This window comes from Myxocyprinus asiaticus, chromosome 8 (assembly GCF_019703515.2).
Source record: "Myxocyprinus asiaticus isolate MX2 ecotype Aquarium Trade chromosome 8, UBuf_Myxa_2, whole genome shotgun sequence".
Lineage (NCBI taxonomy): Eukaryota > Metazoa > Chordata > Actinopteri > Cypriniformes > Catostomidae > Myxocyprinus > Myxocyprinus asiaticus.
The window spans coordinates 4616714-4644593 of NC_059351.1; the positions used below are offsets into that span (position 1 = coordinate 4616714).

The 27880-nt window shown below is 38.2% G+C and overlaps 1 protein-coding gene across 1 annotated transcript; it reads left to right on the forward strand.

The window, feature by feature from the left end:
* The first annotated feature begins 2351 nt into the window (after window positions 1–2351).
* LOC127444496 (carboxypeptidase E-like) lies at window positions 2352–27880 on the forward strand. The gene is made up of 9 exons (XM_051703870.1): window positions 2352–2794; window positions 16169–16365; window positions 17727–17894; window positions 18029–18146; window positions 21036–21218; window positions 22652–22791; window positions 22918–23017; window positions 23367–23485; window positions 26336–27880. Exons 1-9 carry the CDS (start codon window positions 2533–2535, stop codon window positions 26432–26434), a joined length of 1386 nt encoding a protein of 461 aa, XP_051559830.1. The 5' UTR covers window positions 2352–2532; the 3' UTR covers window positions 26435–27880.

The following is a 27880-nucleotide window of genomic DNA, read 5'->3' on the forward strand; positions in this document are numbered from 1 at the left end:
AATTATTTACTAAAGCAATAAGACACAAGACATGCTCTATAGTGATTTTACAGCGGGCAAGGGGTGTTTTAAAGTACAATGTGTACGTTGTTAAGCAGAAATAGAAATATGACTTCTAAAAAAGAAAAAAGTGATCTAGTGGCTCAGCTTGCCTCAGGTTAGGGTTAATACATTTTATAAATTACCTGAAAACAAGAACGTAATAAAAATAATGCATTTTCCTATTCCAAATGTTTTTGCTGTTAAAGGTATCCATAGACTAACCAGAAAAGGTTTAAAGGAATAGTGGTAACACTTTACAGTAAGGTTCCATTCGTTAACATTACTTAATGCTTTAGGAATAATGAACAAACAATCAACTATATATTCTTTACAGTAATCTTTGTTAATGTTAGTTAATAAAAATACAACTGTTCATTGTTAGTTCATGTTAATCCAAAGTGCATTAACTGATGTTAACAAGTACAACTTTTGACTTTTTTAATAAAGTATTAGTATACACTGGTGGCCAAAAGTTTGGAATAATGTACAGATTTAGCTGAGGACATGTGAGGCGTCTATTTCTCAAACTAGAGACTCTGATGTACTTATCCTCTTGTTTAGTTGTACATCTGGTCTTCCACATCTCTTTCTGTCCTTGTTAGAGTCAGTTGTCCTTTGTCTTTGAAGACTGTAGTGTACACCTTTGTATGAAATCTTCAGTTTTTGGCAATTTCAAGCATTGTATAGCCTTCATTCCTCAAAACAATGATTGACTGATGAGTTTCTAGGGAAAGCTGTTTCTTTTTTTGACATTTTTGACCTAATATTGACCTTAAGACATGCCAGTCTATTGCATACTGTGGCAACTCAAGAACAAACACAAAGACAATGTTAAGCTTCATTTAATGAACCATATAGCTTTCAACTGTGTTTTATATAATGGCAAGTGATTTTCTAGTAGCAATTTAGCAATTTAGCATGATTACTCAAGGATAAGGTGTTGGAGTGATGGCTGCTGGAAATGGGGCCTGTCTAGATTTGATCATAAATTACTTTTTTAAATAGTGATGATGCTGTTTTTTACATCAGTAATATCCTGACTATACATTGTGATCAGTTGAATGCCCTTTTGGTGAATTAAAGTACCAATTTCCTTCCGAAATAGCAAAATCTGCACATTATTCCAAACTTTTGGCTGCCATTGTATGTTGAAATTAACGTAAAATAAGATTAATAAATGCTTAAAAAGTATTGTTCGTTGTTAGTTCATGTTAACTTATGTTAACTCATTTAAAAAAATGTAACCTTATTATAAAGTGTTACTGGAATAGTTCACCCAAATATGAAAATTCTCCCATCATTTACTCACCCTCATGCCATCCCAGATGTGTATGACTTTCTTTCTTCTGCAGAACAAAAATGAAGATTTTTAGAAGAATATTTCAGCTCTGTAGGTCCATACAATAAAACTGAATGGTTGCTGGAACTTTGAAGCTCCAAAAATAATTTACAGGCAGCATAAAAGTAATCCATACGACTCCAGTGGTTAAATCCATATCTTCAGAAGTGATACGATAGGTGTAGGTGAGAAACAGATCAATAATTAAGTCCTTTTTTACTTTAAGTGTGCACTGTCACTTTCACTACACATTCTTCTTCTTTCGTTTTTTTGCCGATTCACATTCTTCATCCATATCACCACCTATTGAGGCTGGTCAAAGATGGAGATTTATAGTAAAAAAGCACTTAAATATTGATATGTTTCTCACCCACACCTATCATATCGCTTCTGAAGACATGGATTTAACCACTGCAGTCTTTTATGCTGCCTTTAAATGCTTTTTGGAGCTTCAAAGTTCCAGCAACCATTCAATTTTATTGTATGGATCTACAGAGCTGACATACAAATAAAGTCATACACATCTGGGATGGCATGAGGGTGAGTAAATGATGACAGAATTTTCATTTTGGTATGAACTATTCCTTTAATATTCGTAATCTTTAAATATTTTTAAGTGGAGATTTGTTCCCTCCATTTTAGTAAGAAGTGAAGGTAGTCATCCACATTTATAAACAGTAAGCAATCTATGTGTGGGTTTATAATCCCGATATGACTATTGCCAGTAGTGCTGGCAGCCTTTTAAGGGCTTCAGCAAAACTGTTGCTCTTTATTTACTGTTACTCTATGCATTCGCCTAATGGGTGGATGGGTACACAGCCTTCTCGTATTCCTCGATTAAAATAGTATTTATGTTTTTCTTGCGTCATGTTGTAAACCACGCCACTGCAGGGGTAGCACCGTGCGCGTTCACCCTTTGCGCGTGTGTAACCTTGCGCTCAGCAGCTTCGCGCTCCACGTCCACTACCACACGCGCGCTCCCGTGTTTAAACAGGTAGTCGGGATTCGTGCTCGCGAATCAGTTCTGCGGTTGCATACGAGGCACGACGCAGAAAACGAGAGGGGAGAAGACTGAAAGGAAATACAGCAGTGCCAAAAGTGACAGATACACGAAGAGAGAGCGGTGTTAAGTGTTTAGAGAGAGCAGAGCGATGAAGGTGCGTGCGGCGGCGGCGGCGGCGGCGGTGTTTTGCGGGGCTTTGGTGATGCTGGTCCTGGCCTCGGGCGGGGATGCTGCGGGGGAAGGAGGCCTCTCGTTTGAGTACCACCGACATGAGGAGATGCGGAAAGCGCTGGTGTCCGTGTGGCTGCAGTGCCCCTCCATCACCCGCATCTACACGGTTGGAAAGAGTTCTGAGGGGCGAGAGTTGCTGGTGCTGGAGATGAGCGACAACCCCGGGGTGCATGAGCCTGGTAAGAGAAGATCAACCATGACATATTATTATAAAGGAACACAATATCATCATAAACCAATTAAGCTCTATAAAGCCATATAATAAATCACGCATTTTCCCATTAAGTGTCATGTTTATCCAGATGGAATTTGATAGGGCCATAAATTAAAGGCACCGATCAATAGGCTAAAGGGTGCTTTCATATGACAGCGACCCTTCCATTGAAATAATCTTTGTCACAGTTGTGTGTTTCATATTGGCTTTAGGTAGGCTATTTCACTTTTATCTTCTGTTCTCCTCCAGTCGATGGAATTGGGTCTTAAAATGAGCACATCTCATAACATCTGATTTCATGGCGAAGGGAGACATGCACTAAATGTTTATTTTGAGACATTTAATTTTTCAAAATTTAAAATTTAAATTTCACAAATGTCAAAACTTTGACAATGCAAAATTGCCTCAAGGCTACTATTAAAAATTGCCTCTAGGCTACTATTAAAAATCGTGGTATTCAGTGATTGCTTTAGACACGCTTTGGCATTTCCACATCTCATTTTAATTAATTCAGTCATTTTGCATGTGTATCATTAATCATTGCATGGATGCTTCTCCTGGGTCACTGTGACGCGCAGGTGCGTTTCAATGTGTCTCTTGGAGATGTGATCACAGCTCTCACTGTGCGCGTGAACGCCATTTCGCGAGCGTTGCAGTATCTGTAATTCCACATCACGCCTAATACTGGGCCTGCACAGTTAAAAGAAAATTTACGTTACCGTATTCACGTTATGATGTTATTACTCTAGATGTTTTACAGAGTAATAGCATAACACTACATGTTGTTTATTTAGAGCAGCTTGTAATAGGCTAGACATTGTTATTGTAAAGGATATTGCAATTATATAAAGACTTTTAGCCTAGGCGCGAGCGGGGCATAAACTAACCTGGGGCTTGTTGTAACACACGTGGTTTAAATGTTCCCACACATGCTGGAAAGACAAAATGTCATTTGTTTACTTGTTGCCATATCAAAACTGTGTAGATTAAAAAAAAAAAAAAAAAAAAAAAAAAAAACTTTCGAAGATATCGCCAAAAGTTCATTTTAGAGTAGCAAAAGTAAACAATCACATGAAAGTAAATTTGGTATCATTTTAATCTCCAATCTTTTAGCTAGCATCTTACATAGTCTTTTAATTCTCAGATAGCCAGCACAAGTGACCAGCCAGGTTTAAATCCCAGTTCCTAAAACTGCTTTACAATGTGCCCCAATTACAAAAAATATATGCAATTCCATGCAGTCAGATATGCAATTTACATAATTCCCCTTAATGCATGTGAGTGTGTTTTGTCTTCAATCCATGCATTATTTCGGTCATTGCTGTGGCTTTGTTGTGTATTTATTGTCAAGTGTCAAAATTATTGCTATATTAGATATGACAAAGTTAATAAATGGCTTTTATTGACATTCAAATGTCGTTTATCTTCTAGGCTTTTTAATTAGATCAGATACAGTTGTTAGAGGGGGATTTTAAGCTGTTATATGGTCTTGTTACAATGTGCCCTGTCGAGGTAGATTGCGAAAAAAAATATAGGCTGTATTTATGAAACAAGACCACATATGTGTAATAGACACATGTGAAATTAATGTGAAAAAAGAAAAATACATCGAACCCCAAGTACATTTACACAAACTTAAGAAAACCAAAAAGTGTTAGTTTGTGCCCCCTCTCCCCTACACCTCAACTGAACTTCGGCTGACATAAAAATATGCCCACTTCCGACGCACACGTTAAAAGTAGCATAGCATGGGAATTGACTGAATAGAAGTGACTACTAGCCACTTTGAGTCATTGTTTTTCTTGATAGAATATAATGATCAAACTGATGTCTCGCTTATGCAATTAACAGGTCAGGCTTCAGCAAACTTAAGTGATGGGTGCACAAGACACTTGTCTCTGTAAGCTTTAACGAAGCATTTGTTTCTAACCAAGTCTCCTAAGTTTGCACCATATTGGGCAAGTCATGTGATTTCACCAGCAAGCGTCCTCTTTAAAGGAGGCGGCCTTCGTGGACGAATTCGCTTTTCTGAAACGAGACAGCCTTGATGACGTATGCAGCCGACAAATGCGACCTCCGGAGGATGTAGCCTTTGAAATGAGACACAGCCAATGACTTATTTTCCAGATCTATTGGTTCACTTGATTCTGAGTTCCAAAAAGCTTTGAGAGTTCTAGCTTTAACTCAAACAGTATCACACCTAACTCAAAGGAACACTAATCTCACCCTGGGTAACTAAAAAATAAACCCATGTCATAACACAAAACGACATACATTTTTTTATTTTTGGATTTTTCCCCTTTTTCTCCCAATTTGGAATTCCCAATATGCTTTTAAGTCCTCGTGGTCGTGTAGTGATTCGCCTCAGTCCGGGTGGCGGAGGACGAATCCCAGTTGCCTCCACGTCTAAAATCGTCAACCCGCGCATCTTTACACATGGTTTGTTCAGCGCATTGCCACGGAGACATAGCGCATGCGGAGGCTTCACGCCACCCACCGCGGCAGCTAAGCTCAACTCACCACGCGCCCCACCGAGAACGAACCACATTATAGCGATCACGAGGAGGTCACCCCATGTGACTCTACCCTCCCTAGCAACCGGGCCAATTTGGTTGCTTAGGAGACCTGGCTGGAGTCACTCAGCACGCGAACTAGCAGACTAGCGAACTCCAGGGGTGGTAGCCAGCGTCTTTACCACTGAGCTACCCAGGCCCCACAAAACGACATAATTAACATCAAACGGAACTTAAAACATAACTATAACCCCCATTAACTTTTAAATGTTAATTAATAACACCCCCAAACAGTCCTCAAACCTGCCCAGATGTACCTAATTAATTATGCAATGACAACAGCCAATAGCAAGTCCTCAAGCATAAACAATAACAGACGTTAAAGTATATTCCTGGTAAGGACTATAATTCGATGTAGTTTTAGTATCTGATATTCATTTAAATAGGTAAATGTGCCATTTTGTCTTTGCACCAAGAAAAGTGAAACAATGCAGACGTCTGATCGATCCATCTAACCACTGATCTACAAAACCCCTGGAACCTGAATATAAAAAGACAGAAATGAATGAAAGTGGATGAGGGCACACTGTCTAGTTGTCACTGCCATTCTATGTTGTTTGTAGACGCGTGTTGAACCATAAGGAGATGTTTCGGTATACACAAGTCCAGATGTTTATGTAAGCAGTTATAACTTGCATTATATGACTTATATGATCGTAGAACTGTTTGCACAATGTTATCAAGCTTATCAAGTAAAATAACATTATTTTAAAGCCTATGTGGGTTTCGTGTTATTCTTCCATCAAGAGGGAAATTTGTCTTAATTCACAGTAAGACAAGATTGATATCGAAGATCAGTCATAAAGTCAGCAGCATTAGACAAAGTAGGATAATGAACAAATATTGCTTTGTATCATATTATTGGGGATGAGGAAATAACTTTACCTCTTACCTCTAAAAGTCACACAATGTCGAATGCAATATGCTGCTTTAAAACGGTATAAAACACAGGGCATGTTGTGCTTGTGTAACGTTGTTGAGTGCAGATGCAAACAATAAAAGACTATCAAACGATTTAATAGATACATGAAAAGAGGAAGCCACACACAAGTACATGCAGTTGAACCACCACCATTATTTTTAAATGCTTGTAACCGGTTATAACCAGTTATATACACTACTTCATGTTGCCTGAAAAAATTATACATGTGCTTTGATCCTGAAGGAAACTGCTGCATCACATATTTCTTTGCATAATTGCCCGTTGTGGACGTTGCATTCTGTGAATAAATTTCTCCCCTTTTCTCCCCAATTTGGCATGACCAATTCCCACTACTTACTAGGTCCTCGTGGTTACTCATCTCAATCCGGGTGGCAGAGGACAAGTCTCAGTTGCCTCCGCTTCTGAGACCGCCAATCCACACATCTTATCACGTGGCTCACTGTACACAACACTGCGGAGACTCACAGCATGTGGAGGCTCATGCTACTCTCCGCGATCCACGCACAACTTACCACACGCCCCATTGAGAGCGAGAACCTCTAATCGCAACCACATGGAGGTTACCCCATGTGACTCTATCCTCCCTAGCAACCGGGCCAATTTGGTTGCTTAGGAGACCTGGCTGGAGTCACTCAGCACACCCTAGATTTGAACTCGCGACTCCAGGGGTGGTAGTCAGCATCAGTACTCGCTGAGCTACCCAGGCCCCTAAAGACCTTTTTAACAACTATGTATTAATACCACATCTACATACATGGCTAATCCAGATACAAGAAAAACATTATTAGAGATAAAAGTGTATTTCTCAGTTGTTTCTCAAGTCTTCACTGAATTTTTGTCAGATATGATTAAATAATACAGATGTGATGCTGCTGGATTTTGACTCAGAAGCAGCTCTGTAATAAAAATTATACTTAACTGTTAATTAGCTGTTTGCTTGTTATGATTTCTGTGCTGATAAATCCACCACACCAGAAATCATTAGCTTTTTTCCACTTTGTAGAGCTGAGGAGGGCGGGGCCGGGCTGGAATGAGACACACCCGGTCCCCAATCAGCCTGATGGGGCGCGCGAGGGATAAAGGCGGCCGGGGACGACAGTTCGAGAGAGAGAGAATTACAGACAGCTGTGCTGTGTTTTTAGTTCTGTGTTTTTGGTTGTGTGTTTTTGTGTGTGTTTTTGGTTAATAAATTATTATTTAAGTTGTCAAGCCGGTTCTCGCCTCCTCCTTTCCTCTAAACCCCCTTACACTGGTGCCGAAACCTGGAAGGAGGAGGGTTTCCCGTCGCAGGGGCCTCGACACTGCCGTCCACCCAGGGGAGCACCACTGCCGTCCGACGGGAGACGGAGTAGCCCGACTACCCGGACGCGGGGAACGGCCGCCGTCCGCGAGGCGAGTGGGGACGGGACTCCCCGACCGCCTGGAGCGAGGGAGCCGCTGCCGGGGTGGTCGGGCTACTCCGTCCCCCGTCGGACGGCAGCGGCGCTCCCCTGGGTGAACGGCAGTGTCGAGGCCGGCTTGACAACTTAAATAATAATTTATTAACCAAAAACACACACAAAAACACACAACCAAAAACACAGAACTAAAAACACAGCACAGCTGTCTGTAATTCTCTCTCTCTCGAACTGTCGTCCCCGGCCGCCTTTATCCCTCGCGCGCCCTATCAGGCTGATTGGGGACCGGGTGTGTCTCATTCCAGCCCGGCCCCGCCCTCCTCAGCTCTACACACTTATTTTGGCAGGTGGCTTTTTCCAGACCAGGTAGCTTGTTTCTCTTGTGAGATCTGGCAACACTGCAATTGGTATTTCACCTTCCACTTAGCTCAGAGTACTGTCATTTTAAAAAGAACGTAATTAACCATTCTTTTATTTTGTTCTAACCGGTAAACATTTGGTTACCTAACACCTATCATATCGAGTCTGAACACATGGATTTAATCACTGGTGTCATATGGATTAATTTTATGCTCCCTTTATGTGGATTTTGGAGCTTCAAAATTTTGGCACACATTCACTTGCATTGTGAGGACCTAGAGAGCTGAGATATTCTTCTAAAAATCATAATTTGTGTTCAGCAGAAGAAAGAAAGTCATACACATCTGGGATGCCAGGAGGGTGAGTAAAAGAAGAGAATTTTCATTTTTGGGTGAACTAACCCTTTAAGCTGTGTTATTGTTTGACCTAAATTTGAGTCCATTCAATTAAAATTATTAAGTTGAAAAAACTACATTTAAATAGCAAATCTGAGATAAGTCTACGTGCATGTAGTTACCTTAACTTAGCCTAAATAGTTAAGTTCTTTCATTATGAACACCAAGTTAAGTGAACTTAATTACACAAGTTTTGGAGATGGCATTGCTCAATTCAATTGAGTGAATGAGTTTACTCACCCAATTGAGTAGTCAACTTATTATGGTTTTCATTGCAAAGCTGATTAACAGTCTTTTACAGTCTCTGTGTTGCTGTGGAGTTCTGGGGTGAGGGGGTCAGGTTTTGCCTTCATGGTGGAGACCAATTGAGAGACATATATCTCCATTTGACACGTAAATGCTGTACACATCATCTTATGTGTTTTTGTGTGTATTAGAAAGAGTAGTGTGAAAGGAGGAGACTTCATCCTAAAGTAGTGCCCCTGTTCCTTAAATAGTATGGTTGGCTCTCTGTGTGTTTGCGTAGATATGACTCATTGCATTTAGTCTTTTATTGCTACCAGATGAGTTTCCAGCACCACCCACACCTCGTAGCTACAGGCAACCAGGGGCACCTCAGCAGCAGCATACAGATGTGAGGGAGAGAGAGAGAATGGGATATAGCCCTGTCATCAGGCGGCTCTGTAATGGGTGCAGCTAATGTCGAGTGTTACGGCAGAAATAGATGTTGCCCTGGAGACAGATCAGCTTAGCACCATGAGCCACGCACTTCCCTGTGCTCAGTCAGATGAGGAAGAGGATGAGTGGAAGAATTAGCGTGCAATGCCGTCTGCTACAGGGGCTGGGATGCACTCAGAAACAGGCCATCTGGTGCTCTGCTGAGTGAGAATGTGAGAGCACCTATATCAGATAGTCAACACATTTACCCATTAGCTTGCTGAATACACAAGATAAATAAGTTCTGGCTAAAGTTAGGTAGGTAGGCTTTATTGTTCCTCTTTGGAAAAATGACAATAACACTGTACAGTATGCAGAAATTTCCACATATAATACAATAAAAACAGGATAATAGGAGTAGAGGTAGACCGATATATCGGTTTTACCGATTAATCGGTCCCGATAGTTGCTGTTTGGAACTATTGTTATCGGCAAAAATCTGTGCCGGTAGTTGTCGATAGTTTTTTCATAATTTCTTCATTTAAAAATAAGAGTCCCCTTTGTATTTCAGGCTTGTTTATACTTAAAAGTCCTGCGTTATGCACCAAATCTTCATTTTTTCTGGTTATTTTGGGGATTTTGGATAAATAATAAAGTGCATCTGAGATTTTATTCATTTAGGACTCTTTGTGCCCATCATATTATGGAAATTGACCTGAAAGAAACCATTTACTCCACAGCCCACACACAGCGAGAGAGGTTTGCTTACATGAGGTCAGTTATGTCCTATGCGCAGTAAATATTTATTATACAGGTAGGGAAAATGTGGAAATAATAACCATGAATAACCTGCATGCACTTGAGAACAAAAAAATGTTACGCTTAAAAAAAAATGTGCTTCATATGGTAACATCTAAATGAACTGGTCTGATTCAAGCCCAAAATATAATTTAATGTCACTGAATTGGATTACACCAACAACACGAACTGTAAGGGTATATTCAGTGTATATACAGTGCATATTCAACTTATTAACTTAATCATTGATACATTTTCTTTTAAGTATCTTTTATTGACTACAATTACTGTATGTGCACACCATTGTCCAGTAAAGGAATCGTTTAATACAAAAAAGTTTACATGTTTACATTGTAACTAGTGTAACTGGAAATTCCCTGTAGGTCATCTGCATAATACTAACAAACTAAGATAAGTGCTTTCTTTTCCCGCTATTTTCTAATGCTTGCCTTTTCCATTTATTGCACTATATTTGAAATAATTTAATGAAATGATTCTTTCTTAGAAGTGACACGAAATGCAGTGGTTGCTCCATAAAACATGCTTTTCATTTCACATTTTGTTTTTGGACACTATCAGTCAGGTTTAGTTGTTTGTTTAGGGTAAGGATGTTTGTTTTGTTCACCTCTCATTTGATTTTAGATCATTATTGGTTAGGTTCAGGTTAAAGTTTTAGGTAAAGGAGGCATGTTTTACTCATTAAAACCTCCATCTAATATTCATCTTAAATCCTCGTCTGATTACGACACAATTTCACTCGCTTTTGGCGCCCCCCTCTGGACATTTCACTGGGAAACTGCAGCCAAACTTGTCAAGAAGCATGTAACTTTGAAAAAATGTTTTCACGGCCACATAACGTTCATGAGATCAGGCTGTTTATGTTAAACGGGGAGTTTTGTCTTCAAAATCTGTGTGGGATTTCACACTTGTTGTACATCTTCTGCTAAAAACCAGGGGCCTTTTTAGAGTTTGAAGAGAATAGGGGTTTTGCGCAGACACAGACCCACCGCACCCCAAGCGCAAAATACAGCTAAATGCATTACTGACAAATTGAATGTTTTGGAAGAACACTTTATTCCGTTTCAGTAACAACTCCTGTATCTACCTTTTCTGTTAACGCACACCATACTCTGTGTCTTTCCTGGTGTCTTCATCATATTGTACTCTTTGTTGTCTGTCTCTCTCATTCCTTGTGTCTCCATCATATTGTACTAGGCCCTTTTTTCGCAATCCAAAACGTTCGAGGGGATATTGAGGTAGCTTTACTTGTTTAGGGCCTGTGTCTGTGTCTCCTAAATCAGTAATGGTCCGACCAGTTGCCCCTGCCTGCTGCTGCTCTAGGTCTTTAATTGGCCTGCTGTTCTCATCTGCCCTCACTCTTGTCTCATCTGCAAAGTAGCAAAGTAAAGATGCAACATGTCAGTAGGTACTATACTATATACTCATAGAATCAATGATTCTGCTGCTTCTTCATTAAAGTTAAATGCAGAGCCTAGGGAACATAGTAAAATGTTTATGCTTTTGTATATTATGAAAATATTATTTTAGTAATAACTTGAATACAATCCTGCTGGTACCTGACTTTTCCTAAAAGTGTCTGTATTTTCATTTATAAAGTTTTTTATATAAATTACACAAAAGACAAAGAAAATAATGATCAATTATACCTGTAACTACCAGGCACGGTCATATTGACCACACGGAACTTCTAATGTCAATCTTTCCCGCGGTTGATGGTTGCTTTATAGCAACTGTCATTGTCTCTGTCAAAGAAACGTTGCTAGCGGTCTCGAGTGCTATCGCTAATTTGCTCACAAATACAAATTGCTAGATTAAACTGGTTGATCAGTACAATGGTTGAATAGAATAGAAGTGTCTGAACTGAATTGAGATTATAGAGTTTGGAATCTAGCGGTCAAAATGACTACTATGGCCATTCTAGTAGAAACAGAATTCCAGTAGTTCTAGTGTTAATGATAAAAAACAAAGAATACTCTGATTTTAAAAATAATATGCATTTGTTTATATGAACACATTTTGTTACTAAAAGGAAACTGTTTTAGATTTAAACAAAACTTTCTTATCGTGTGTGTTCATACACTAACCAGCAATGATATATAGTTCTAGCTACGTGGTTTACAGTATATAATGTTAGTAGGTCACTGAGCTGTTTCGTGTTCTCCCAAATAAATGCTTACTTAACCGTTGTTATACTGAGCCCTAAGGTTAGCTAGCTAGCAAACACAAACCCTGCACAAACCTGTAGCCGCTAACTCTGTCTCTGCTGCTACACTTTGAGTTTCTGGCATCCTCTCAAACTCATCCACTGCTACCGATTCCTGTTCTAAATGCTTGCATTTTCCTTGTTTCTTTCTAAAGAAATTATGAATATCCATTTTTTACCACTTCGTCTTATGCTGCTACTCTTGACAGATGTTATGCTGAGTGATAACGGGGCATTTACAACTCTATCTGGACTGGCAGGTGATATGGCTGTGTGTGTGTGTGGACGCGGGAGGGGGGTTGATCATGGGAGGAGTCATGCGAAGTAAGCGGTGCATTCGTATGATTGCAAGACATGCAAGTAGACGTCTGTAAATAATTGCTCAGCAATGCCGTTATGGTAAATAATCAGAGTACAAATATATTATTGGAACTGGATCAAAAGACCCGGGGCTAGTACAAAACGACCCAGGGCTTATGCCCTGGAAGCCCAGGCCTAACGACTCCACTGCTAAAAACCGCTCGCACACCTGATGCACCAATCGATAACGCTGTACAATAAAGTTATAAATGTTAACATTAGTTAACACAGATCTACTTACTAACAATGAACAATACTTTTACAGCATATATTAATGTTGGTTAATGCTAATATCTACATAATACATACAATAATTTTGCATAATGAACTTACATGAACTAACAAAGAGCAATAGTGTATTTGTAAATGAACATTAACCAAGATTAATAAATGCGACAAAAAATGATATTTAATTGTTATTATTACCTTATTAGGTTCCTTGTTGTAAAGTGTTAACTACTGACCATTTTAATCTTTAGGTATGTGACTAGGAGTTTAAAAATGCTTTGCGATGCATCGATCTGACAGTAAACATTTTTAAAAGATTTTTATTATTTTCATAACTTTTTAATTAAGGGGGAATATTTGCCTCTGAAATTACTTTTCAGATATCTGACAACTACAGGTCACAGGTCTGCAGAGACACCCATATCAACTGTAGATAGAATATTATTAAGTTTCTTAAATGTTGGAGAACTTCTAAAAATAGAGGAATTCACTATTTCACACTTTTGATTTTTGGGGCTTTTTTTGTCCCTTTCGGTGACTTGCATTAGACATTATTTTGAGACATTTACTGCATTTTAGAAGTTGTTTAGAAAGCTGTAACTTGTCTTGATTGCGAGTTTGTGGCAATGTTAAGTTAATGTTAAGCAGGAGATCCTGACATAACTTCTTTAGTAAATGTGCTAAAAACTAATCAAAATAGGAAACACCTTCACTTTCACACTCTCTCTTTCTCACCCAAATATCCATCCACCCATCCACACACACACACACGCACGCACACACACACGCTCATTCAGATGCACATTTCCTGTGGACCAGCTTGGGAATACTTTGCTTTGACTTTAACATCTGCAAAAGAGTTTGTCTATAATTTCATTTTGAAGTAATTGGAGCTTCAAAGACTGGTTGTAAATGTGATGAGGGCATGCGTTCTTATTTAAGAGCATGCCGCTCTTTAATTGCGAGATGTAGAATATTCAGATGTTCAGGGGAGGCAATAAATAAGCTCTGAAAAGGCCAGAGCCTGTGAGGACCCCTGCTGAATAAAACATTGCTTCCATCTGCTTCCAATCTGTGTGTGTGTGTGTGTGTGTGTGTGTGTGTGTGTGTGTGTGTGTGTGTGTGTGCAATGTGCATGGCGAATAAATGTCCATAGGTGCGTGCATGCAATACTGTATGCCTTTGTTTTCCTGCTAAACTGGTTTATTTACTGGCTTTATAAACAGCTCTCCCCAATGTAAACATGCTTTTCAGATTCACTCATCTATTTAAATGCTCATTTCTCACATACAGTGCTTAAACTCTCCTTAAGAGCGAAATGGCAGGCAATGGTTGTTTACACATTGTATATTAGTAAGCTCTGAGCAAACAGTCTGTATTGTGTGCTTTAACTATCAAACTAGTTCTTAGAAGCTCACAAAGAAAACTGCAAATGTCCTTTCCTGATTTGTGCTTTTGTTACATGATGGATGAAGCGTGTTTGTGTGTGTGCTTTTGTTTGCCTAATGCCTGTATTTTGAGCATGAAATTGTTAGGGAGGGTGAAAGGGTCAGGGTATTGTGTGAATGCAGACTGGCTACTTTTATCATTACAAACATTTATGGACATACGTATCTGAAAACATTTGAAAAGTCATGTACTGTATGCCTATTCTGATTACTACTCCATCTGTTCAGTCAAGCCAGTTTTTATGGATGTTATGTAGATTAAAGCCCCCATCACTCTGTCTTTCTCTGTGTGTTGAACTTGACATCTGGCAAGGTGTTCTCAGAGGAGTAATTCTTAATAAATCCACAACCTATAGACCAGATTCAACCAGCACACTCCATAAACAAGGGGAGACCTAGGTCATTGAAGTAAACGAATAAAACTAACAATTCAAGCTCTGTGCTTTGAATTAAAATCAACAGCATCACGTTGGAACAGCATGGACATGGTACTTAGGAAATGTAGTGAAAGGAATAGTTCATCCAAAAATGAAAAATCGGTCATTATTTACTCACCCTAATGTCGCTCCAAACTGACATACTTTCTTCCGTGGAACACAAAATGTTAATTTTTAAAAAGGCTTCACAGGGTTTATTTGCTTTAATGCAAGCAAATTATGACTCTGGTTAATCAAGATTGAAAAAGAACAGAAAACACCATAAAATCATAGTAAAAGTAATTGTTACGAATCACGCACTATACTCCAAGTCTTCAGCCATATGATCACTTTGTGCATTGAATGATAAATTAATTTTGTTCACTATCAAATCCTTAATATAGTGCTTCGATCAAATATGGCAGCTATGTCGATAACATTGAGCGGCATTGGTTTTCATGGCATCTGTGACAAAACGTGCCATATGACGTCAAGAAATTTGGACACAATGAGATACATATTGATTACTTTTACTGTGGTTTTATGGTGTTTTTGTCATTTTTGTAGCATAAAGGGTTAGTTCACCTAAAAATGAAAATTCTCTCATCATTTACTCACCCTCATACCATCCCAGATATGTATGACTTTCTTTCTTCTGCTGAACACAAATGAAGATTTTTAGAAGAAAATCTCAGCTATGTAGGTCTATACAATGCAAGTGAATGGTGATCAGACATGTTGTATCTCCAAAAATCACATAAAGGAAACATAAAAGTAATCCATATGACTCCAGTGTTTAAATCCATATCTTCAGAAGTGATATAATAGGTGTCGGTGAGAAACAGAAAAATATTTAAGTCCTTTTTACTCTAAATCTCCGCTTTAACTTCACTTTCAGATGTGAAATTGAAACTAAACAGGCACCAAATGTGACTTTCAGATGTAAAAGTGAAAGTGGAGATTTAAAGTAAAAAAAAAAAGGACTTTCTTTCACCCACACCTTTTATATTGCTTCTGAAGATATGGATTTAAACTCTGGAGTCATATGGATTACTTCCATGTTTCCTTTATGTGATTTTTGGAACTACAAAGGTCTGATCACCATTCACTTGCATTGTATGGACCTACAGAGCTGAGACATTCTTCTAAAAATCTTTGTTTGTGATCTGCAGAAGAAAAAAATATTTATAAATTATTGACAAATTGTCAAATATACTATATTAAATATGGTCAGTTCAGTTAGTATGTTACTATTGATGTTGTCTTTGAAAAATGTATGGTAGTGTGATTGTGTTTAATGTTTCTGTTGTCAGTAACTTCTAAATAGGACATTTCACTTCTTAATTGTTCAAAAAATAACTGGCAAATCAACTTTTAGTTATTGTTTATGTCAGTTAATCTAATGCACATGTGTATACACAAGTCTCAATTGTTTTGAACGAGATTAGAGAGCTAGGTCAGTTTCCTGCTCCCTTTCTTACACTACCACCCCACATTTTGAGAACCACTCTGTTGACTGTTTTTTTTGTGTGTGTGACAGGTGAACCAGAGTTTAAGTACATTGGGAACATGCATGGCAATGAGGCCGTGGGCAGAGAGCTGCTCATCTATCTGGCTCAGTATCTCTGTAACGAGTACCAGGAGGGCAACGACACCATCATCAACCTGATCCACTCCACACGCATTCACATCATGCCCTCCATGAATCCTGATGGCTTCGAGAAAGCAGCTTCACAGGTAACACATTTGTATTCATGCAGTCCTTTATGAGAATCCCAGAGCTGAAGAGAGAGATCCCTTGATAGGGTCAACAAAAGAGAAGCTAAAAGTTTTAGTGATATCTTGGACTGTGTCTGAATGCATCTGCTCGGTGTAGGAGGATAGATGAATGTTTGAATTGTTACTGTCCTCTCAAGATAACGTGAGAACATAACACTTGTTTATCTGAATGCAGATGTGCTGATTTCGTAACACTTTACTGTGGTTCACCACATCCTTATGCTGTCTGTACCCACGCATCTTTTATGGGTACAGTATTTTGAAATAACAGATTTCACGAGACAGTGAATTCAGTAAGGATAGAGAGGTCACAGCTGTGGTAAAGGCTTTTGTCAAAGATAGTGATATTGTTTTATTTGTACGTTAAAGCAGAAACGGTTATTTTCAGGTTTCCTTCTTTAGCCAAACTCATTGTACAGGTCTCTGACATTTCCTGCAGCATTATGAAGCGTCTGCAAAATGACCAGTAACCTAAATTTCCATCTCGGTCTTAAATTTTGTCTTTACTTCTCAGTCTGTTTATCTTTCACCTGCACTGTTAAAAAATGCTACCCTTAAGGAGCTGTTTCTACCCAATCTAACCGTAAAAAAAAAAAAAAAAATTTTATTTTTTTTTGTTGGTGTAACGTAATATATTCAGGTTGATTCAGTAATGTTAAATTATATTTTTAAATTTTCTCCCCAATTTGGAATGCCCAATGCGCTCTAAGTCCTCGTGGTGGCGTAGTGACTCGCCTCAATCCGGGTGGCGGAGGACGAATCTCAGTTGCCTCCGCGTCTGAGACTGTCAATCTGCGCATCTTATCACATGGCTTGTTGAGTGCGTTACCGCGGAGACATAGCCCGTGTGGAGGCTTCACGCTATTCTCCACAGCATCCACGCACAACTCATCACACGCCCCACCGAGAGTGAAAACCACACATTATAGTGACCACGATGAGGTTACCCCATGTGACTCTACCCTCCCTAGCAACTGGGCCAATTTGGTTGCTTAGGAGACCTGGCTGGAGTCACTCAGCACACCCTGGATTCGAACTCATGACTCCAGTCGTGGTAGTCAGCGTCAATACTCGCTGAGCTACCCAGGCCCCTAGGGTGAACTATTTCTTTAAGATTCTTCAAAAATTATACATTTCCATGGGAAAAAGAAACAACAACAACAGCATACAGGTTTGAAACAACTGGGTCAGTCAATACTAACAACATTTTCATTTTTGGGTGAACTTCTCCTTTAAAAATTGAGCTTATTTTTCAGTGCTTTTTCTAAACATTATAATAACTCTGCAAATGGGTTGATTTTTATAATGTGTGTGTGTAGCCTGGTGAGATGAAGGACTGGTTTGTGGGCCGCAGTAATGCTCAGGGCATTGATCTGAACCGGAACTTTCCAGACCTTGATCGCATCGTCTATATGAATGAAAGAGAGGGAGGAGCCAACAACCACCTCCTGAAAAACATGAAGAAAGCAGTAGATGAAAACACAAAGGTGAGAGAGGGTTTACAAATATTGCAGTTTAATATTAGCAGTGTTATACACCTTGGGGCATCACATCAATGTAATTGCTTTGAGCTGGTAAAAATTAATTTGTGCAGGTATAATTTGGCCTGTGTGTGTTACAGCTTGCACCAGAAACTAAGGCTGTCATTCACTGGATTATGGATATTCCATTTGTCCTGTCAGCCAATCTGCATGGAGGAGATGTGGTGGCCAACTACCCATATGATGAGACACGCAGTGGTGAGAAACTACATACATAAACACACACAGAATCCTATATTGTAAGAAGCTCCCGTTGACATCACTGATTCTTAAATTAAGCTTATTATGTTGGCTTGATAAAGCAAACATACTGTTATTCTACAAACTTTGTTTAGGGTTTTAACTTCTAACACTAACTCCACATAGAGCTTTCAGGCTACATTCACAAAACATGGTACAGACCTTTAGACAAGGGGTCCCCAAAATTTTTGTTGTTCATATCGTTGGACTGGGGGTGGGGGGGATTGGTGATGGTGGTTGTTGGGGTAGAAAGACTTACTAAATCGTGCACTAGACAAAAAATGACCAAAACGGCAATTGCGAGTGGGGTGGCCAGGCTTCAGTCCATGGTGGCCACGGCCACCCCTGGCCGCCCCTGTTGCTCACTCTGACAAGTTCTGCAGAACTCCCCATTAGAATGAATGGGAGACTGTCATGAACAACGCGGTTTTTGGCAAAATATTCTCATAAATGGAATGGATAATATTTTTACGTGGGCTGGTATGAAGAGTGACATTGTAATGCATATTTTTCAGATTTTTTTTTTTTTTGTAAAAGAAACTGTACAATTTCTCAGTAATTTGGTTAAAAACTGTGGAGACTATGAATAAGAATCAAGGCAAAAGATTATTTTAGTCACTTGAAAAGAGAAAATATTTAATAGCGATTACACATCTAATAACATTAGCGTAAGTGAGCAGAGCTGTTTATAACGTCTTATAACACACATTACTCCCATAGGCTGTTATTGGAAAATAGCAAACGCGTAATGGCGGCAGGGCAACAGTTGCTAAGACAGGATTGGTCAGAAGCGCTTTTAAGGCGGGGCACTACCCATGTGTATGTGTGTATGTATGTATGTATGTGTGTGTCTGTACGTATGTGTATAATTAGTTTTATTTTAAATTTTTTATTATTATCTATGTCTTGCTGCTGTTTTTGTATTGTTTTTGTATTGTTGTACACTGGAAGCTCCTGTCACCAAGACAAATTCCTTGTATGTGTAAGCATACTTGGTAATAAAGCTCATTCTGATTCTGATTCTGATTGAAGGGTCAATTTGAACAAGTCTAATTATCATTTATTAAAATTTGAGTGTCAACAATTCTATGAAGAGACTTGTTTAAGAGTGTTCAAACACCATAAGCGTTTCTCCACAAATGACATCAAAACCTTTCTATCATACTGTGCAACTGCTGAGCATGACTTTTTATTTAAGTTTAAAATACGTAATTATGAGTTTCAATTAAGTCTCTATGTCATTGTAATAAGTTGTTAATCACTCCATTGTATTCATAATTCATCTGGCCCATTTTCTTGTTGAACGAGATTGCCGAATTGAACAAACGACTTGCCTCCTCTCGTTCAGCCTAACAGATCCTCTTGTTCACGAATGAGATGACTGATTCGTGCATTTCAATCGCGAACAAGGGTACCAGTACATTCAAATGGTTCAAACTCAAATGATTGACTCAAACTTCAGTGGGTGAAACCAATGATATGCTCTTTAACAGCCCGCACCTGAATGCTATTGGCTCACGTTATAATCAGTCTTTACAAGCATGAAAAGCCACCAGAGCAGTCTCACGCTTCCAGTGCTTGTAGGTCAAAACTTGTGACAAGCATGGTTCCACGGACTGGTCAAAACATTTCAGGGGGCAGTATTTTGGGGACTCCTGCTTTAGACTCTTCTGGAATAGTGTGCTATGTCTTTTCTAACTGATCAGACTTATGGTTTATGTACAGCGGAAGATAAAACTCTGAAAAATCCCATAGATTTACATTGATGGAATGCAAATTGGCCAACGGAATACTCTACGTAAACAGTCTAATCTCACAGTGAAATCGGAAAGAGTAGGTCGACTTTTCTTTAGCAAAAATCAGTATACGCTTACCGAAATTTAAAACACTGCCCCCAGTGTCCAAAGCGGTAAGTGCTGTAGGGCGTATAGGAACATGTGAGCTCCATTTATGTACAGGAGAGGTCGCCAAAAGCTAGTTTTGAAGCGAGTTCCTTTCAGCTGTACAGGATGTAATACCATAAAGAGTAATGCACATTTAAGGCCTCTACCCCCAAACCTAAACCTAACCATTAGTGGAGTCAAAATTAAATGTTAGGGGGAAAAGTGCAATCTCTGAATTACGCTTGTCACTAATTAAGCAAACGCGATTCCTTCCTGGTTTCAACGTGGATACGAACCCAGGTCTCTCACGCTATTGACGCAACGAGGTGCCGGTTGAGCCACGTGGGAAGGTAAACACACTGAAACCGATGCAAAAATGTCTGGTGGGAAATGTTGCATACTGTCCTTGATTCTCCTAGGGTATTGGAACTTTCGGAAACAGCATGCCGACGTCCTGTGTGATCATGTTGGTAAACAAACCCACACAAGGCTTTTTACCTGCTTTTAGTTGCTCTCTCTCTTTCCATCTATCAATCTGGCTGTTTGTCTTACTCTAATTTCTGTATAAACATCAAACTTAAAACTTTTAAAACTAGTTTAAACGTTTAGACAAGGCTTTGTCAAGCCAACCTCACACCTATCTATTTATCATTTCTAGACACTAACCCTCACCTTTATAGACACCTTTTTGCACAATTTGTCGTCATTTGGCCCATTAATAAACCTTTTCTTTCAAATCGGTTGTAAGATTATTTTTCAACTGTGTTTGTGAAGAAATTTTCAGAAATTTTAACTATAGCGAAATCCCATTCTCCATGTGATCATCACAAAATTAACACCGGCAAAAGGCACACAGTCATTTAGTTGTGTTGTTTTCCATGAGTACTAAAGTACTAAAGACTGAGTTGGTAATGATAGAACAAGCATCTAGTTAAAAGCTTTCTTCTTTCTGTCTGTTTACCAGGCTCTACACATGAATATAGCGCTAGTCCAGATGATCTGGTGTTTAAGAGTCTGGCTAAGGCCTACTCCAGCTATAACCCAGTGATGTCCGACCCAAACCGACCACCGTGCCGCAAGAACGATGATGACTCCAGCTTCAAAGAGGGCATCACTAATGGAGGAGCCTGGTACAGTGTACCTGGAGGTACAATTCACATCTTAAGTAAATCGATCATCTGGTACCTGTATCAGTTTGGTGTAAACATGTATAATGGAATCCAAAAGTCCAGAGACCACATTGAAAATCTGGAATTTAGTTTAAGGATTTTGAAAAATTGTAAATGTTGTTCATGTTGCATACGTTGTTATGCAAATTAAGAAGAAATATTTAAGATTATGCACTATAGAGGGGCCTGGGTAGCTCAGCGAATATTGATGCTGACTACCACCCCTGGAGTCGTGAGTTCGAATCCAGGGCATGCTGAGTGACTCCAGGCTGGTCTCCTAAGCAGCCAAATTGGCCCGGTTGCTAGGGAGGGTAGAGTCACATGGGGTAACCTCCTCATGGTTGCCATAATGCGTGGTTCTCGTTCTTGGTGGGACATGTGGTGAGTTGTGCGTGGATGCCGCAGAGAATAGCGTGGGCCTCCACACGCGCTACGTCTCCGCAGTAACGCGCTCAACAAGCCACATGATAAGATGCGCAGATTGATGGTCTCAGATGCGGAGGCAACTGAGATTCGTCCTTTGCCACCTGGTTTCAGGTAAGTCACTATGCCACCACATGGACTTAGAGCACATTGGGAACTGGGCATGCCAAATTGGGGAGAAAAAAAAAAGATGATGCACTTTTTCTTGGCCACTAATCAAAGTAAGCAAATTTGTGACAATGATCACATTACCTCCTTCATACAAAAAGTTAGATTTACTTCAAAGAGCACACACGATGCATAGAACATTTGGTTCATTCTCAAATAATGCTAGCATAGCATCAGTCTTCAGGTTTTGCACAAACTCATGGACTCCTTGGACAGCTTGAGTGCATGCTGTCATTAAGGCTAAAGAGAGAGACATTCCATTTACTAAAAAAGTGTATATAATAAATATAAATGGTTATACTGATAATAGTTAATTAATAATTTTTAGAATGTCAAAAGTGATAGTAATGTCATTATTAATAATATTAAATAAAATAAAAATATATATTTAATGTATATATTATTATTTATCATAATAATCTATTACAATTATAATATTAATACTATAATTTGTAATGAAAACAAATATCATTACATTAAGAAAAAAAAAAAGAGAAAATAGCAGCATTTTCACTATTGGTCTTGAGGCTTTTGGACCTCACTGTAAATTATGCCATGGATTTTGTACTTCCTCAGGACATTTTTCTGTGCAATATACATCTAGATCTTTTTTTATTACTGCTAAAAGCAGAAGGTTTAATACATGATTTGCAAAGGGAATGGATAAATGTTTCCAAAATGTCTAGTATAAAAGTCAGCTTTAGTTTTATGCTGAATGTTTTGTGTACTCAGCCTACCGCACACGAAGGACAGCCAACATAAGAATATTATGAAAAGCTGTGTTAAATCTATACACTCCATCTCTCTATCTCTCTCTCAGGTATGCAGGACTTCAATTATTTGAGCAGCAATTGTTTTGAGATCACTCTGGAACTGAGCTGTGATAAGTTTCCTACCGAGGACACACTCAAGCAATACTGGGACCAGAACCGCAACTCACTTGTCAACTACATAGAGCAGGTACAGTCGATTCCAGTGCTTTCACATGCCTAGTTTTTGTTTTCGCTGAAGCTCAAACTCGCAAAGTGAGGATTAGAATGGGGGGTGTATATATTCATCCCTTTTGATCCCTCCTGTCCTTCACAGGTTCACAGAGGAGTGGCAGGATTTGTTCGTGATCTCCAAGGCAACGGCATCTCAAATGCCTCTATCTCTGTTGAAGGAATTGACCACGACATCACAACAGGTACACACACAAGCACACATCTGGATTATCAGCCAAATTAAACTGAAAGGTGAGGTGTGTAATTTCTGTGCCGCTAATGTCACTGAACAGAATTGCAAAGGTTGGCTTCCAACTGGCTTCCTGAACACTCCTGAACTTTTTGGTCAACTCCCACCTCAAATTCATGCCATTGTTTGATCCAATGGTGCAAGAGTCAAAAAGGATGAGAACCACTGAGCTACTCAACTCAACTCATAATTCTAGTGAACGCTTAGTGTGTAGGACTGTCATCTAGTGGCCATTTATTGCACCTTGTGATGGAAAAAAAAGCATACATTTCATATGTAAATCTCTTTCTCTTTTTCTTCAGCTAAGGATGGCGATTATTGGCGCTTGTTGGCTCCTGGTAACTACAAAGTATCAGCATCTGCTCCTGGATATCTCACTGTGGTGAAGAAAGTGGCTGTTCCCCACAGCCCTACTACACGGGTAAATACATTTGCCGGATAAAGTACAATGGGGGCCATATTCTGAGACCACTAGTGAAAATACAGCGTATTAAAAGAATGTTCCGGGTTCAATACAAGTTAAGCTCAATCGACAGCATTTGTAGCATAATGTTGATGACCACAAAAATTAACTCGGCCCTCCTTTTCTTAAAAAAGCAAAAATGGAGGTTACAGTGAGACACTTACAATGGAAGTGAATTGGCCCAGTTTTTGGAGGGTTTAAAGGCAGAAATGTGAAGCTAATAATTTTATAAAAGCACTTACATTAATTCTTCTGTTAAAACTTGGGTATTATATGAGCTGTAAAGTTGTTTAAATTGTCATTTTAGGGTTTTAGGGTTTGTTGACATTACATCGTCATGGCAACGAAGTTGTAAAATTGGCTATAACTTTACACAGATGGGGTTAGTAAGTGATTTTATCACATTAAAATCATTTTTTGCACACATATTGTTTATGTCTTGTATCTTTACTTTTGAAACAGTGAGTATTTTAACGTTCAAAAATTGGCCCCCATTCACTTCCATTGTAAGTGCCTCACTGTCACCTCGATTTAATTTCAAGTCAAAATTAATTTGTGTGGTAATCAATATTATGCCCAAATCCTGTCGATTGAGCTTAACTTGTATTTAACCCGGAATATTCCTTTTAATATAATTTCAGAATGTCTAATAATATAATTTCTAATATAATATAAAAATTTTTGTTATTAAAATTCTTTGATATTACAATTTGCATTTTTTTAAATTTAAAATTACGCCAAATTTCCTTAAATTTTCAGTACAGTACTTTAGATTAGTATTTTCTTAATGTGTCTTATAATAACATACAATCGAGCTAGCAAGGACTCAACATGTGCGTGCAAACCTGATGAAATCCCAGAATGATTTGAGAACGTTTCAAATAGCATTTTTTGTGCTTCAATGGAAACAAAGAAATTCTTTTGTACAAAGGAGTTTACATAGTCAATGCCACAAGTTTGCCTACATTTGATTAGTGATTTAGAAGTAGAGCAGAATCTTAATTTTGCATTATAACATGTATATAACAAAATCCCCATTTATTTTTAGATTTCAGTAAACATCCCAGATTTTAAATGTGGTCTCAGACTTCTGGTGCCAGATTCACGAAACATTCTTGAGAAGAAATTTCTTCTTAACTACCATTACCTAACTTAAGAAACAAGTTAAGAATATTTTGTATTCCCGAAAAACTTCTTAAGAACATACATACATTTACATTTATGCATTTGGCTGACGCTTTTATCCAAAGCGACTTACAGTGCCCTGATTACAGGGACAATCCCCCTGGAGCAACCTGGAGTTAAGTGCCTTGCTCAAGGACACAATGGTGGTGGCTGTGGGGATTGAACCAGCAACCTTCTGATTACCAGTTATGTGCTTTAATCCACTACACCGCCACCACTCCATAAGTCTTAAGAAAGTTTTTTTTCATAAAAATTTAAGAAGCATTCAAATTCTTGAAAAAAAAAAAATTATAATAATTTTATTATTAAAAAATAACATCTTAAAGTTAGGATAACCTCACAGTTGTCTTAAATCCTAAAAGGTAAGATGTTTAATGAATTTACTGGGTTGTTTTAAATGTGACACTTTCTATCATGTTAGAAGTCGCAATGGGCTGTTTATGTAGAAATGTGATTTTAGACCAAAACACTTTTTTGACTGTTTTATGTTTTATGTTATTTTTATTTTCAGCTTGTAAACCATGTAAATGTTGTTTTGACGCTGCTTAATGTGGTGACCAATCATGCTAATTCAAACAGATGTGCTGCGTAGCGCGCTCTCTCCGCCATCTTTAGAGTTCATAGAAACAAAATAAATATAACATTAGTAAGCTGAGACTTTCGTTTCCATCCCCCATCCACATCCCTATCGGAGTTGGCCACAGCGGAGACAGTCTCCGCCACCTTTTTCCATTTACCCGCCTCTTACTTTCCGACGTGATATTATTATCAAGCTTCCCAAGGAGAACTTTTTCCTTGCAGTAGTTCCCTCAACAAGAACCTCTTGTCTACTGAAGTATTTGTTTCTTTTCTTTTCTTCCATGTCAAATGAAAAGTTAATTAAATGGTTACCAGAAAGTAAATTCTCCTATGATGGGTAATGTCGTTAAACTAACATCTCACACACTTTATATAAAACAATAAATTAAAAAAAAATGATCGCGAGGTGCTTGCTACTTAAAAAAGGTTCAAAGATACATTTATTGCTATGATTTGCCAGTGTTGAAGTATTGAATTTGTTGTAAGCTATTAGACAAGGTAACTCCATGAGCAGGTTAGTATGATCAGACAATGTCAAAGCCTGTCTTTTTACTCTTAAGAAAAAAATTAAGATGTTCTTAAGAACATTTTTGAGAACTCTTAATTTTTTTTCAAGAATTGCACTTTGGAGCTTTCTTAGGAACTTCTTATAATTTATCCTAAGAACTTTTTTTTATTTTTTTATTTCTTTTTTTTTTGGCCCGTGGACCCCACTGTAGTTTCTCTTTCCTTCTCCTAAAACACTCCAAAAATATTTTAGACCATTTTTAAGATTTACGCATTTCAATTTCATAACAAAATTCCAACAAATTGAATTGTTTTCTTTTTTTTTTTTTTTTTTACAAAATTAATACATTTTAATGAAATTATTGTTACATTTAACTAAATCAAATGAATAAAACTTACATTATTTAGGTTTATTTTATTAAACATTACTCAGTTCAATTTGATGTAATTGTGTTATAAAATTTAAAGCTGCAAATCCTCAAATAATTTTTGGTGTGTAACATCTCATGTCCTTCTCTCATGCCTTCCCTCTCTCAGCTGGACTTTGAGCTGGAGTCGCTGGAAGAAAGGAAGGAGGAAGAGAAAGAGGAGCTCATGGACTGGTGGAAGATGATGTCAGAGACCCTGAACTTCTAACTGAGCTGAGACAGTGGACATCACAAGAAATCTGGGTGTAAAATATTTCCTGTTTTACATTAGAGGCACTGCATCTGGACTCTATAACATGTTTATAGAACAGCCATAATGCACATTAAGCAATTCGTACATGTTGACAAACACAGCCATTGGTAGAGCTGGGCTACATTGTGTTCCAAAGGATATTGTTTGTTAAAGTATCTGCATATACTGAACAATGGTTGCCCTTGTAAATATGGATGAATACATGTAATGCCACTTAATTAAATGCTATGTAGTCTTGGTGAAGTGCCCCTATAACGTTGATCCTTCTGCAGGATGTTTTGCAGTTTCGATCAACCTGATTATTGTTATTTTAAGGCATTGTGTATCATCTGCCTGGGTTTCCTACGGGCATGCAAAGGCAAATACAATTACACACACACACACGCACAAAGGAATAAACGTGCATAACACAGACCATTTTATTGTGGAAGCCGTTTGACTGATCTATTTCTCTTTTGTAACGTTGTGTTTGTACATTGACATTGTGAGATTCTTTTGAGCTATGGTCACCAATCACACCTACTAATCAGAGAGCACTGTGTTGTGATGAATGTACGTGTCAGCAATGATTATTACTATTTATTCTGATTGTGACTGACTATGACTGAAGCCAACGTAGACAACACTCATTTACGCCTAATCACAAGTCTCTTTCTGTTCAAACACTGTCGTGTTGGTTTAATTAATGTCATGTTTGATGTCATGAACGGAAGTGCTTTTGATAAACCTGTTTCATTTATTAATGCTTTAATTATTACAACTTTGAATCTCATATCCAGATAATTGTTCAGAAAGGAAATGGAAGAGGATATCAACCGAACTCCTATCTTATTTCAGAACTATATTGGAAATGAAATAATTATGAAAATATAATAGCTATAGTAGACTTGTGTTATCTATGTTTGTAAAGCAGAGAGTTACATTTCAAACGATAAAACAACACATTTTAATGGCACAAATAATCAAATATATGTTTTTTTTTTATGTAGATGGAAATCGGAAGGTTTTTTAATCTGTACCAAAATGCACAACTGTACTGTTTGCAGTCTTCATTTAACATTCTGTAATATATTGTCCTTTTAAGTCTTTTTTTTTTTTTTCTGTATGAAATACCACTTGTTAAACACAAATGCTAAATCATGCAACACTATAATTAAATCTATAGTCCAGCATCCAAAATTTCTCATTGGCGCCCCCATCCAACTGTCAGCCTAAGATTTGTGGAATATTTCAGGCAATTCAAAAATAAACCCAAAGCTTAATGTCATAAAATGGCATTTCAAGCCAACTAATACATTTCTCTTTTGAAACTTCAATAGTAAGTCTTGTATTATGAATGTGTTGATGGTTAAATGACTGACGCAATTCAAAAACTTAATAAACTTCCCTTTCTGTTGTCAA